The 14,852-nt window shown below is 39.7% G+C and overlaps 1 protein-coding gene across 1 annotated transcript in view; it reads left to right on the forward strand.

Moving 5' to 3' along the window:
- Positions 1–14,852, forward strand: part of MYO3B (myosin IIIB) — a 207,224-nt gene that overhangs the window by 68,728 nt on the left and 123,644 nt on the right. Inside the window, exon 9 of the mRNA XM_018554563.1 lies at positions 11,893–11,958. Within this exon, the coding sequence (XP_018410065.1) occupies positions 11,893–11,958 (66 nt within the window). The remainder of the gene's footprint in view (positions 1–11,892; positions 11,959–14,852) is intronic.

A 14,852-nucleotide genomic window follows, 5' to 3' on the forward strand; every position in this document is an offset into this window, starting at 1 on the left:
TCACACAGTTAATAGTGCACGCACGTAACTGTTTGCTGGAAGACCCATGCCCTAACAGATGGCTCCTTAATTATATTTAGGAAAGGCGAAAAAATTTGTTTTTGGAATAGTTTATCATATAGTTTACAAAAGTTTATGCCTTCCTGACAAAATCTATAATTGCGCCAGCCGCTTGTAAACCTTGCACAGGTTTTTGCCTAGAGTGGCGGCATGTACTAACATTGACAGGTGTTCATGAGTCTAGGCTAATCTTTGCCTATTAGAGATTATTTTGTACTGCCTGATTATACAATCTGTTCATAGTAGAGTAGCCTGGAATACCTAGAAAAGATGACATTACCATGCTTGGCTAAGTAAATAAAACAAATGTGATACAGAGCAATGTTATATTTTAACTCCCGGTTTGCTACTATAATACAGCTAGAGGTCGAAAGCGATATCATTCTGTCTGCTGTAAACTCCAAGCTTGCGAATGGATGTAATTAGACAGATTGCTTAATGTAAAAGCAAATGGCAGTCAATGGAGCGTGCCATTGGTCTTATTGTGGAGCGATGACACATTTCCTCTTGCCAGCTGTGACATTGACACTGGATAAATTACGGCACCTTGGATGCTACGCTTTACAATCCAGCGTTATTGTTGGTACAACAGAAGTGTAATATGTTCAGTCGTTTTCTGCTAATATGTGGGAATTAACTAAAAGACAAAAATAAACCGTGTACATAACCAATATTTTACATTAGTGCACTGCCTCCTAAATATATTTCTGGCCATGCTTAAAGGACAACTCTAGTCACATACATAGGAACGCCCTTTGGTTCTGTTACACATTCATTTAAAATGTATGGGGTCCTCTACCAATTCTGCTAGATTCATACCTGAAACCTATGTTTATATGGATTTGCCATTTTACCTAAATTTTAAAATTAAGCTAACAGTGCCATTTCTGTTGGCTGACAAGAGGGAAGCAATGCATCATGAAAGGAGGTCACATACCTCCCCCATACCCAGACGTTTCAGACATTTTGTGGCTTAGATGGAACAACAGAGGGTAGCATGTGGAAGGGGAGTATAAGTAGGTCAGGGCTTGAACGAACAAAGTGACTGTCTCTAGTGTATGCAGTTTTGTTAGAGTAGGGAATTAAATCCCCTATCATGTGAATGTATGCTCTCTGTATTCCACTGGGGAAATTTCTCTTGCCACAGCCGCAACAAGAAATGATAGGAAATCTCCCCAAAGACTATTATCACTGTTTGCTCACGTTGAATAGTTTCTGTTCCCCTCTGAAATTTTGGATTGCAGGACAAATAGAGGTGGGGTTGGTGGTGATCTTCCCAGCAGGGATACCAACAGTGATAAAAACTGAAGGTCTAACCCTTTTCCACTGTGTCCAAAGCTAAAATGTTTTGCCTTTTGCAAACACTTTAAGGAAGGGTATATAGGGCTTCATTAAAATTCACCTGCCATTGATGTAAACTCCATCAAAATGTTGCTATGGGGTCCCGGGATTAGTCCCTGATGTCAGTTAAATATAATTTCTAATGGCCTAAATCCCTACTAGCTTCTTGTATTTGATCAGGACTAAAGCGTTGACACCTCCATATTGTTATTTCATCTCTCCTACATCTACCACGATGTCTCACTTTTGCTGCTAGGGCCTATGTTTGAGAACTTGACTTTCACAGTTCCTAAAAATCCATGTTTGCTCTTGGTAGTAATCACTGACAGTTTTTTTGTAGCTAAGTTTTCATTTTCAGCTGAAAAGTTTAGTTCGGAGCATGTGGGCCGATATAAAGAGAGGTTTCTGAACACTGAGTTAGCATTTTTGTAAGATGTAAAGAAGAAATGGAATGTGACTGCTTATTTGACTGGTTAATTGAACATCTGTTAATTCAAGGGCAATTTGGAGTCAAGGAGGTTGAATTTTGCAGAGTATAGCAAGAAAGTGTGCCAGAAACCAACACTGTTTTAGGTGTATAATTTTTATTTGTCTTATGGCATGTAGGTTTAATTAGAAATTAGGGTGGCCTTTTTTGGTGGAATGATCTGAATTCTTTTGCAATTAAAATTTTCTCATGATATAGAGAGTGTTTAGGTTTGTGACAGTAGACAGCCAGACTGTTTTAATAAAAGGGCACAAAGGGTAATTGCCCCTTTTCTTACCTGCAGGCTTGATTTTCAATATGTCTATTTTAAAGTGCTTTATGAGACCATTCCTTGATTTACTGTAATTTCCTTAAACTTAATTTATGGTTTCCTTCTCCTTTCTATCTCCTTTACGTCCTTCTCACTCTTTCCTTTTCCTGTAAAATGTTTACTATGTGAAAGAATACAATAGCAAGCTGTGTTTTACATAATTGCACAGTCTGTGAATAATTGTCTCTGCTGGTGAAATATAAAGATGTGCTCCACTTAGGGTCTAGTTACCTTAAAGTGGATCTTGCGTGAAAATGCAATGTCTACTTATCTGAAAGCCCTCTACTCCACAATTACAATGCCAACTGAAAGGCATTAAACAAAGGTAAAAGAACATTTTAAAGTTGAACTTCTGATATAATATAAATTCACCCTTTCAGTGCCTCCTCCCAACTCCACCCCTACATTACAGTGGTTAAATGCTAATTTTTGTCTAGTGGGAACAGCAAAAGGCAGTTATAGGAGGCTGGCACTCTCCTCTGCTTTCCAGCACTCTGGGTTGTGGATGGGCTCTCAGCATCCTCACAATGCAGGATAGAAAGTCATGCCTTCTTCAGGCAACCAATGACTTAGTACAGATTACATTTATCAGGTTTTACAGGAGAAAAAGTCTGAAATAATTCTAAGAGCTTAGTTTGGCCCTACTGTTCATAAGCCTTACCCATAGCATTTTACTGATTCTCCTGTACCCTTTCTTTTAAAATACATTTTCATATCTATTCCAAAGGGTGTTAAAATGCCCAATTCATGTGGTTTATCCCTTAATATTAAGGTTCTCTTCTATTAGCCAACTAACAATCACAGCTATGTTGGGAGAAATTTTTTTGTTATTACAGATCACTGTTTTTTAGGAAACAATAAACCCCTATTTTTTTTTAATAACTTGGGTCTAAAATGTCTGATAGTGTATGGCCACTACAGAACCATAAGTAGTGTCAGTATTACTCAAAAATATTTTCTAATAACCAATAACCAGTACACACAGATCGGAATACTGTTAAAGTATATGCAAACCCAGCAATTAACTCTTTCAACAATGGTTATCCTATATAATGCCATTTCGGTCTGCTGAATTTACCATTTGTTTTGGTATATTGTTTTGGTAAGTGCAAACAAAACAAACAAAACCTGTTGATCCTGCCAGATATCCAATAAGCTCCAAAATACATCTGCATTCTTCAGTGCCATCTCAAGCAATATTATCATCTCTGCTTAGTCTACCTCTGTGAACTACAGAACATCTATGTTATGAAGGTAAGGCGAGCAGAGGGTGTTCTATAGTCTGAACATACTTCCTGCCCTTGGGTGTTCCTCAATAAGTACAGTACACTGAGTTAGCATTGCCACCCTAGGACAGGAGGTGTGTTACTAGCTGGGTCACCAGGTGAAAATAAAGGAAAAAGGACAGAAAAAAATTAAACAAAAAATAATTTTAAAAAATCAGCCAGCACGTCTATGGGCTAGTAACTGCAATACATATTGCATTTTTGTTCTTGGGTTTAGATACACTTTAGATACACTTTAATGTGTGCTTTTGTACATCTGATTCTGTCTTGAGTGTGACTTGTATGACCAAAGAGAATTGGTAGCAGTGTGCCTCATATTGTCCTGTAATTCTCCCATCTTTCACAATCATCAAAATGTAATGGTAAATATACCCTTTCAACCTCTGTTACTAGAAGCAGGGGCACAACAATGAGCTTATTATTAGGGATGTCCCTTTATGGGACTACCTAAAATAACTCATCCTAGCTCAGTCCATCTTAGCTCAGCCTTCATGACCTGATGTCCTCAGATTAGCACCAGAGACCTGCAACTCAAAGAAAGGTCAGTGATAAAAACAGTGTAAACCTAATTATAGGCGTGCACACAGGGCGTGCCGGGTGTGCCTGGGCACACCCTAATCACCTCAAGCGCATTACCAAAACTGCTACAGCCGGTGCCGTGTTTCTAGTCACTGAGCTGGTGGAGAGTTCACAAAGATCTCTCTGTGATTGGCTCAGCAATACAGAGCACAGCAGCACTTACCACTTACATTCCTCACAGTCCTCGGTACCTGGAAACTGTGAGGGAGCGTGGCTTCTCATCCCATCAGCTCATTACTGCACCCCTGGTGGAAGAGGTAAGGGACAGATGAAGAGATGGGAATGCGGATGCCTCTGGTCCTCAGGTCTGTGTATGTATGTATTACATATATTTATATTAGGGATGCACCGATATATCGGCCGCCGAAACATATCGGCCGAAAATGGCACTTTTGACTAAATGCCGAAAGTGCCATTTTCCTGCCAATACATCGGCGCATCCATGATTTCCCTTCTCCCCGCTGGGCGCTGCTCTGTGTCCCAGTGGCGAGGAGAGAATTTGACAGCCGGCCGAGCGCTGCGGGACAAGAGCGCTGTGAGCGTCCGGTGTCTCTCCTCCCACACCGCTTGGCCACCTATCACAGTGCGGCAGAGCGGTGTGGGGGCGGAGACAGCGCTGCCACAGACTTTGTATGCACACCCTAATGCAATGGGCAGCGCACGCCTATGCTACTAATCTTCACATGTTCCCTACACATCTGCACTGCACTGGCTTTGCTTCCTATAGGCTGTGTACAGCTGACATCTCCCACATGTTCCAGCAGGGCTAAATTAAATTAGAGCAGGCCACTGGCAGTCTAATAAAATAGTAGAACTTTGTATTTTTTATTCCAAATGAACTAATTCAGTGGATTTGTTTACAATGGTTAATGATCTGATGGGTTATGTAACGCATGGTTTTTCTGGTGTGCTTTATAAGCCTGGATTGGTTTTATTACCAGTCCCAAACTGTGTATAGGAAGCTCTGCATGCTGCTAATCAAGGTAACTGAAGCCTGTAAAATACTAATAAATGAAAGTGAAAGGTAAAGTGTCCATGTGGGCGACAGCAATCAGTTAGATAAATCCTTATCATATTATCACAGAGAGAATGATAGCTAAAATCTGTCAGGTTGCTAGGGGCAACAAGGGACTTTCCCTTTCTTCTGGATTCCATAGAATCACTGTCCTCAGCAATGTTATCTGCTTTGTATGCACTGTGAGTTGAATAGTTAAGGGTAGGAAAATGGCTGTCTGACTTACCAACTGCTGGTTTTAGCGAACAGTTTTTTTCATCTGTTTCACAGATGTTCGTTTGGAGAGTGGGCAGGTGGCCAATTGTGCTAAAGACTGCCAAATCCAAGTTCAGTTTCAAGCAAAGAAACTGCACATTTACTGCAAATGTTGTGTCTCTCAGCCAATTTATACCTTAAATATGGACTTGTTAACATGTGTACATACACACACACTATATATATATTTACAGTATACATATAGTTTTCCTTTACTCATTAAATTCCCTACATCACTTTATGTGAAAGCTACTCTTCCACATAATCCCCACATGCTCGATGCATTTGTGCCATCATTATACCCATTCTGGCAGATTTGAGTTTCATGTCATTCAATGCCTTGTCTACAATTTCAGTTTCTCCCCTTTTTAAAGTTCTGTACCCAACACCTAACATTGCTCAAATCACTTACTGCATCACCATACGCATTCTTCAGGTGTGTATGGATCTCAACAGCCGAACAACCCTCTTTCGTCAGAAACTCAATTACTGCTCTCTGTTTCAACTTCTCATCCATGATTCGCTTGGTACAATTTACAAAAACAGAAGAACATAACGATTGAGTTGGACCATATTTATGACATATATAATATCAGGCATTTTATTAAAAGTTGTATAAAATGTATGTATGTGATATTCACTGGTGATAATGCCAATGTTTCCTTTTCCCATCAGTGCAAAAGCAGAGCTATGATCTTTGTGATTAGCTCCCAACAAATGATGATACACAGTCCTGTTCATCTGCTCCCAACACATGATGATAGAGTCCTGTTCAGCTGATCCCAACACATAATAAAACACAGTCCTGTCCAGCTGCTTCCAACATGTGATGGTGCACAGTCCTGCCCAGGTGCTCCCAACCAGTGGCATATCCAGGGCATGGCACATATGACACATGCCCTGGGTGACAACTGAATGGGGAAATCCTGCTTCATGGATCCGCAAAAGTTCACTGACCCATGGAGATAGCAGATAGTGGACTGCTCCTGTCATTATTCAACTCCTGCCACTTCCGATAAGGGGCTAGGACCTCCTGGCATCCTAACAACTGTCCACCAGCAGCCAGAGAGTCCAATGATTACAGTGGGCTAAATGACTCCACTGGTGATTGGTTGCTAGGACCACCTGGCGTCCTAGAAACCAACCAGTGATGTGATGCCTCTACAGTCCCTGCTCTTCTGAGCACTCAGATCTAGTAAGCGTCACTGTGTAAGCCGGGGTCACACTACTCCCTGTCTAGCATTGTCTGGAGTCACAGTTGAGGGTAACAAAATGAGCACAATATTCAGCAGTGGCCACAGCTCCTGCCTGCTATCACCTTCAGTGCACAGATGTGGGCATCTCCACGTGACTCCCTGAAGTTCTGTTCTGCTCTGCTGCGTGTTTGCAATGACTGGGTTACAAGAAACTTTAATAAAATCAGAGGTGCTTTAGAAGATGGTACAAGTTTTTTTAAGGTGAATTAAACCATGTGAATAAAAATGTGACCTTTAAATGCACCCCTAGTAGTGTTTGCCTATTTACCTATCCCTTTTACTGGATAGTCCCCAAAGTCCCTAGAGATTCAATTTCTTCAGAATCCCCCCTTACATCAGAGTGCCCAGAGTTCCCCATTACATCAGAATCCCTCCTTACATCAGAGTGCCCAGAGTTCCCCCTTACATCAGAGTCCCCCAGTACAACTGAGTCCTTAGGACTCTGATATAAGGAGGGACTCTGGAGACTCTGATGTAAAGGGGGCCCTGGTAACCCTGATGTAAGGGGGGGGCTCTGGTATTTCTGATAAAAGGGGGGACTCTGGACCCTGATACACAGTCCTGCTTCCAACACGTGGTAATACAGATGCACAGTCCTGTCCAGGTAATTCCAACACATGATGATACACAGTTCTGTCTAGCTGCTAGCAGGACATGTGCACTTCAGTCCTTCCACTTTTGTGTTATAAGAGATTAACTTTCCTTTCATTACTCATGGACATTTAGGGAGATTGCCTGCTTTGCCAAATAATATGTGCTCAACTTATTAACTGGTTCTTAAGTGAACAAACATATGTTAGTCTCTTATTGGGAATGTAGGGAATACATGGGTAGATTTTTGAACGAACGTTCGTGCGAAAAATCCGGTCGTAATGTTTGATAATACCATCAGAGACTTGACATTTGATTTTGTAATGAATGGAGTTTCTCAAAATGAAAAAAATGAAAACCACATTCGCTGTTAGATTTCGTTCGATGCAGAAAAATTTTCCAACATGCTTCTTCAATTTTTTTCATCACTGCAGTTGAAATCAATAATCAATTTGACCCTATCCATGATTAGAAAGTCGAAAAGAACGTTACGAAACCGATTTTATTTATTTGAAATTCTACCGTGTATACCCTACCTAAGACTGCTGCAGTTCTCAAACACTCTATTAGTACCAACCCAGGAAAATCATTGTTAAAATCACCACTTGATTGGGCTGTAAAAATATCTACTTCTGTCTGCTGTTTCAGTTAAAACCAGGTATTATATATTTAGGTAGAGTTACTTTAACTGGCTAATCCTGTCTTTTTGTCTATCCCTGTTTCTTTAAATAAAACGATACATCATTTTAAAGTGGATATCCATTTTTTGCAGCCATTCTGTCCATGTTTTTTACTTTTTCACCTTCTATTATTTTTAGTGCCACCTGATCCTGTGTATACAAGATACAGATATGTGGACATCCTTTGATCAATAACTTTGTATCAGTAGCACATTGGACCAGATCTATGAAACAAATGAGATAGTGACATATTCTTGTGTACACATCTCTTGGGATAGAGTATCAGGCAGAGCTACATGTTTTATGGCATATGGTATTCCTTATAAATATGGATATTCATTATCAGTGCTAATGGTATATGTGGCTCTGGTCAGCCCACGGAGAAGTTATTGTATTGTGGCTCTTTATTCTACTTCCTAAAGGGAATATTGGTAGAGTTCACAGGATCGATAGGGCATGTATAGTGTCGGCATTACCAAAAAACATTATCCATTCTAGAAAAAAAGAATGTCTTTATTGAATACATAAAACACTGCTCTTGAACTCCCTTATTTGATGTAAGCCTAGATGGCCTTTGGCTCCCAGGTTTAAAAATAACCTCAGTGGAGTGCCAGAGAGTCATTATGACATAAAAGCACAACTCCATCCAGAACTTTATTTTGAGGTTTAGATACAGTGCAGAAAGTTTAGAACTTGTTTCTTCTATGTATCTCCATGGATATTTTTCTTTTAAGTTTTAAATGTTGACTGTTTTTTTTTTTTACATTTTGACTCCCGGATATAAATTGAGGAAAATCTCCCTGGGGGAGATAGACAACAAGAAAATCCGGACAGAGCTCCTAAATGTGTTTTAGTTATTGCTAAGATTTTTACTGCACTTTTGTAAAATAGACAGAAAGTGGGGAGATTTTTCTCTTACTGTTTTATCCAATTTCTGTGATGTAAATAGCAATACTGATGAACAAGGCTTTTTACCATTTCCACATGCTATTCAAAAGAAAACTCAAGCTTTGTTTTTTGGGGGGAACTTATGTTACCCAAAGTGAAGGTTTTACTTTGCTGTGGAACATTTGTTCTTTGATATGCAATATATATTGGTACATCTAAGCCTACAGCTCCTGGTAGACCCACATATGTGTAACTAATTGTATTTATTTACAGTTTTGTAGGAAATATAATAGAGGTATTTTGCTTTTAGAACATACTGTAATTTAGATTGTATGGTGCATATGAAAAGGCACTTTTTATTTTAAAGATAACTTTATTAGTGAAAATACACTGTTGAGCTTCCAGTAGAATCAGTTATTAGTTATGTAATTGTTGGAGATTAATGCAGAACGTAAAGTAGTATTAGGGCTTGTTCACACCAAGTGCGGAGCAGAGCAGTTACAGAACGCATCAAAAAGGCATCCAATGTATTCCAATGGTATTTTGGGCCAGAGCATGTGGAAAAACTGCAGCATGCCCTATTTTTTTCTGCTCAGGAACGCACCTAAATGCGTGCAAACGCCCTGGAATGCACTGAAAGCCCATTTTAGGCACACTCAAAATACGGCCCCGAAAGCGGCAAAAACGTGGAAAAATGCACTGCACTGCATATGCAGAAACTCATGCAGATCTGGTCTGGATTTAGTGTGAACAAGCCCTTAAACTCTCAAACTTTTTTTTCAATTGTGGCAGCAGGCTGATAAAAACATCTGGGCCTAGCCAGGATGGCTGAGATGTATATGCCAGGTTCAGGCATTATACTAAAGGTTGCTCTCCAGGGGGAAGTGCTGAGAGGGCTGGAGGCTTGTTAGGGCCCCTACAAGTATGCCAGCCTCCTAAGAAAGGAGCTCCACCCTGGAACCAGTCTGTGTGTCTGGCGGACTGGGGAGTGGATCACCTGTGTGGCAAGGTGACAAGAATCAGCCTGGGTGGCCAGTTGAGGAGAACCAGCCTGTGTGGCCAGAAGCTTTGTTAGAGAAAACCTGAAGTCGGTGAGACTTTACAAATGTTATGTTGCTGAAGGAAAAAGCTTTGCTTTATGTTTGAAAACCCCTGTGAGGGAGAATCTGTGTGGACGTTTTATGTTGGAGTTAATAAAAGAGGGCAAAGAAGCCCTTAAAAAGACAAGATAAGCGAGTGGAATCGTCTTTAATGTGCTATCGTCTGGAGCTTAATTCTCACACAATATTGAATCCAGATCAAACAAATATACATTCCAGCAAAGTATTTCTTTACATTTTTGCCGAAGCAGTTAGTCAACTTGTTTCTGATCAGCTGCTCCAGCTCCCTCAGCTCGTCTTCCCTGAACTACCTATCCAGTACTAGATCACAAGGGACAGAGCAGAATCCAGCAGCTGTCCATCTACTAGCTCAGAGAAGGGAGGAGGGAGGAGCAAGGAACAGGGAGCAGGGGAGTGGCTTGCCTTGCTGTGCCTATGTGTTTGTGGAGACCCACACAGCTCACTAACAAACACAAGGGTGGCTCCATAGGACTCTGCAAGGGAAAGGAGCCACCCTAATACAGGATATCAGGGGACCAGCTGATTCTGCAGAAACTAAAACGTTTAAACATCAAGAAGCAGCAACCATTGTAAGTGGTTTAATCAGCATTTGAAATAAACATTTTGACTTTAATATCACTTAACTGTAATCTGTGAGATTCATAGAGAGACAGGGCCCTCCTTACCATCTTGTCTTGAATTGTATTGTGGTTGTAATGTCTTCCTTATATTGTAAAGCGCTGCGCAAACTGTTGGCGCTATATAAATCCTGTATAATAATAATAGTGTGAAAAAAGACCCAACAGATATCAGATTCATTTACACATCAGTAAGGTATATGTGAGTCTGTCGCAAATCTCACAAAACTGTTACACAATTTACTCCTAAATGTAAAAGACTTTTATTTACCTTTAGTTTCCAGTTTTATCAGCAATATGGTGGAATTTCTTTATGAACCTGTCAATACATTAGCAACAGATAGTAAGAATGTTGCTAAAAAGTACTACTTGAATTTGTCACATATATCAGCACTAACAATAAAAATGTTGCACGGGTCTTATAGATTTTGCCGCACGCCTTCTAACTACATTCGCACTGCCAGAAATGTGTCACAAACACCCTATTAAAGAGCCCTGAATGATTGAAAGTCTACAAGTTAATGACTAAGGAGTGGTAAAAAGTCTCAATTACCTGTATAAGATTTTTATTAAACAAACATATATTACAGGGTGCATCTATGACATTCAATTTACAAAGTGTGCTGGACTTTCTACGCCAATTGCTGCTGGCATGCTTTTCAGCAGTCCTACGTCTGTGTCCCTAAGTCTTTCAGGTCAATTTTTAGCATAATAGCTGAAGGAAAAAGCCTTCCTAGAAATACAAAGAGCCTTCCTAGATATATGAAAAATATTTACTGTATATGCAGTATTTTATAATTACCAGTTTATATATGTATATTTTTTTAAGCATGAAATATAATATAATGAAGACAATGGGGGGAATTTATGAACATGTTTGCAGCAAAATGTTTAGTCGCAAAGATCGAAATCTTATGCTAGCTAACCTCAAAGGTTTATCTGTTATGTGTTTTTTAAGTGTTCCTGTGACATATTAATGTGCGTTTGCATAATTTCTCAGCTACGCAATAATTGTGTCCAGCATTGGTAACATTACAAGAACAACAAACTGTCGCACATTCTAAATGTGCTCCTGAGCACTTCTTAAAGTAGAACCAAGATAATTAGGCTTCATACCCTCAAGTCAGCTAAGCACTTCAGGGCTATTCAGCATTGCTCCAGGACGTTTGCAACATTTTTTAGATAATTCTCCTTATGAAGGCATTTAGGAATAACCTAGGATAATATACCTGTAACTATATGCACTAGAAATCAGGGATATGACAGTTTAAAAAAGCTTATGATGTGACCAATTTGATAAATGTCCCCCTATGCATATTAAAAACTATAAATTCCTTTAAAACTTCCCTTTTTCAATATTATGTATCTTTTTGATGTTATACATATACATTTCTATATCTTTCTAGGAACCCTCCTCCTACCCTGCTTCATCCAGAACAATGGTGCAGAGGATTCAGCCACTTTATTGCACAGTAAGTTCTATGTGTTTCCAGTTTAGAAACTATTACATGATCATTTAACTGCAAACTGGCTTTGTAAGGGTACAACTAAACATATGTGCCACAGGGTGTGAAAATAGGGTAGCCCCAGGAAGGTCTTTGTGGCAAACCTTTCCTTACCTTTAAATACAAAACCAAGGACAGCCAACCAGAAATCACAATGGTTGTGTTCGCTGGCAATTTGTTGATACATATGACCGCTTTAAAGGTCTGAGCAGAAGGACTGTTTCTATTACTACTACTTGTTGGCTTGTAGATGGCCTGGTGTTTGACTCATAGACCCATGTGACAATACCATTGTATATGAATATTGGAAGATATCTGTGCAAGGGGTGCTGTAGCTTCTAAGCTAACAAGGCAGGGTGTCACTGGGCTGCGTTCCCACCTACCTGTTTATAAACTGGGAGCCTCTTTACATAATTGATTGAAAAAGATATACGTCGATTGAAAAGCAAAACAACTCTTTTGAAGCCCATATCTAGGCAAAGTTCCCTCCCCCTTCCTCCCCAGGGTTGCAGTCTGTGCCCACCAGTGGCCTTTTTGTGATGTCATCACGCAGTGCACTCTTCTGCTCTTGGACAGCCAATAGGAAGTGTCTACATCATTGCCAATCTGGTGTTTGGGAACATTTGCTCTTGGGATATCCTCAATCACCCCTCACCCTCCTTCTCACCTAATTGTAGTCTGCAATAAACCTGTTTATGTGACTGGTGCCCATTTGTTATACCACTTTGGGAAAAGAATCAAAGGATAAATGTGCCTGAAATCTTATTACCAAGTAAGTGTGCTAGGGTCATTCATAACATAAGCTACTAGTCATCTGGAAGTCAATATCTATTGAGGGATAATGCTAAAATCATATCCCCTAATGTATTGCGATCGGCTACAGCTCTATACTTTCCCAACATCCCAGCAAAATAGGTACTGCCCTGCTGAAGTATGACATTCATGTAAATAGATGACATTCTGTTGACCATCCTGAAAACTGAAGGAGAAAATTACCTTTTTATTTTATACTTTTCAACACACTAAGATGTTCCAGTGGAACACAGTAAAGATATACACAAGCAAATCAGTTAAAGGGTATAAAACAAACATAAAATATTGCAGCTTAGCAGTCATTAGGTGTGATGGCTGCATTAGTTTTCTTCCTTTATTTGTACCTTGTGATCCTGCCAGTAATACTCTTCCTGTCCTAGGGTGACACTGCTCAAAGTACTGTATCTATGGAGGAGCAATGTTATCACCTGTGCTGTTCTCCTGATTTAGACTACAAACATTTCTTCCTCTGCTCATCTCCATTGCATAGGGAACAGGGGTTTGCAGTTCAGAGACGATAGCTGGTAAAGCAGATAACATTGTTAGATTGTGATGTATCAGTTAGGTGCACAGAAGGGACCCTGGAATTATTTTTCTGTGCTTTCAAAACATGGAATTAGAAGTTCAAGAAGAGTAATACAGCCACTACATATAAGGAATGGCAAGCTGCAACATATTACATTTCTTATGGAAAATAGTGGAAGAGCAAACACCGGCGCCAGCACCTGCGACTTGTATGCACACAAACTAGTAACACTAGTGAAGCAGCTCCCACTGGTCAGGACAACCGGCAAACTGGAAAACATAAAGCAAAAAGGAGCGCCTCCATGGTGTAAAACAGTATTTAATAAAAAGAAGGCACACAGCTAGGGCTGTACTTACATGCCTGTGTTCTACAGTTGTTTGTAACAAGGATGGGTAAACAAAATCACGAACAAAGACGAGCTGGAGTATTGATGTTAAACCAGAGTCTTCTGCCCCCAAGTATTCCACGGGTTTACATGTTTCAGAGGCAGCAATATAGGTTTCTTGTCACTTCCTGTGAGTTTAAAAGAAAGTACAAAGAACCTTATTTTTTGTGTAAACCACTATTATCATCAATCCTCCATATAATTGAGCTGAACAAAGGAGGGCAAGTTTGAAATGCAGCCTGGGTGATAACCATAGCTGCCCCCATATATACAATGGAGAAATGAGTGTAGACATGAAAGGATTGTAAGTGTGTTATTTGAAGGATTACCAGGTAATAATAAAGAAAGGTAAATCTGAAAAAAGAAAAAGAATGCAGCAACTGCATCTAAGGTCCAGTAAACTTCAATATACTGAATCTTTGTTTTTAGGTTTATATAAAATGTATGCCTACCACTTCTCAGTACAACTTGATGTCTACAGGTACTGAAAGTCTTAGCATGCCTTGGTAAACTGGCCAAACATTCCGCTGGGTTAGAAAAGATTAAGAATTGTGGAATTTCCAACAGCAATATTTATCAGCAGTATAAAAAAGTACTTTAACTTGTTTGAGTGAACACAGCAATTTTTATATTGAAATAATCTGAGGCTTTTTATTCACCGTCATTTTATTTTATTTTGAAATAACACGCTAAATGAAAACCCAGCTAAGCAAAGCATTTATTTTAGATTTGTCTGCATACTTTGTTTATGCTTTTGGCTTCAAGACAAACCTAGCTCTTTGTTATCTCTGGAGGGGCCATAATGACTAAAGAAATGACCATTTTATCATCAGAGAACAGATTTTACTTCCTGCCTGGAAGTCACAGATAGAGCAAATGTTTTAATCTATGTGCCACCTTTTGCCACTTTACTATTTCAGGCAGGGCTGATACGGAAACCTAGCTGGGTACACTTGATGTAGACACACTTGATTCAGAGGATCACCCTCCTTCTACACAACTATCCTCACCCCTCTTGCAGCACACACTGGATTTGTATTTTCACCTTGTTTACAGCGAATGATGAATGGATCACTGTTAAAGGAAAAGATAACAGAAACGCTCTATTATTTTTCTTGAAGTAGGGATGCTGGCAAG

The sequence above is a fragment of the Nanorana parkeri genome, unplaced genomic scaffold (genome assembly GCF_000935625.1).
Source record: "Nanorana parkeri isolate BGI_ZX_2015 unplaced genomic scaffold, ASM93562v1 scaffold165, whole genome shotgun sequence".
In the NCBI taxonomy this organism is placed as follows: domain Eukaryota; kingdom Metazoa; phylum Chordata; class Amphibia; order Anura; family Dicroglossidae; genus Nanorana; species Nanorana parkeri.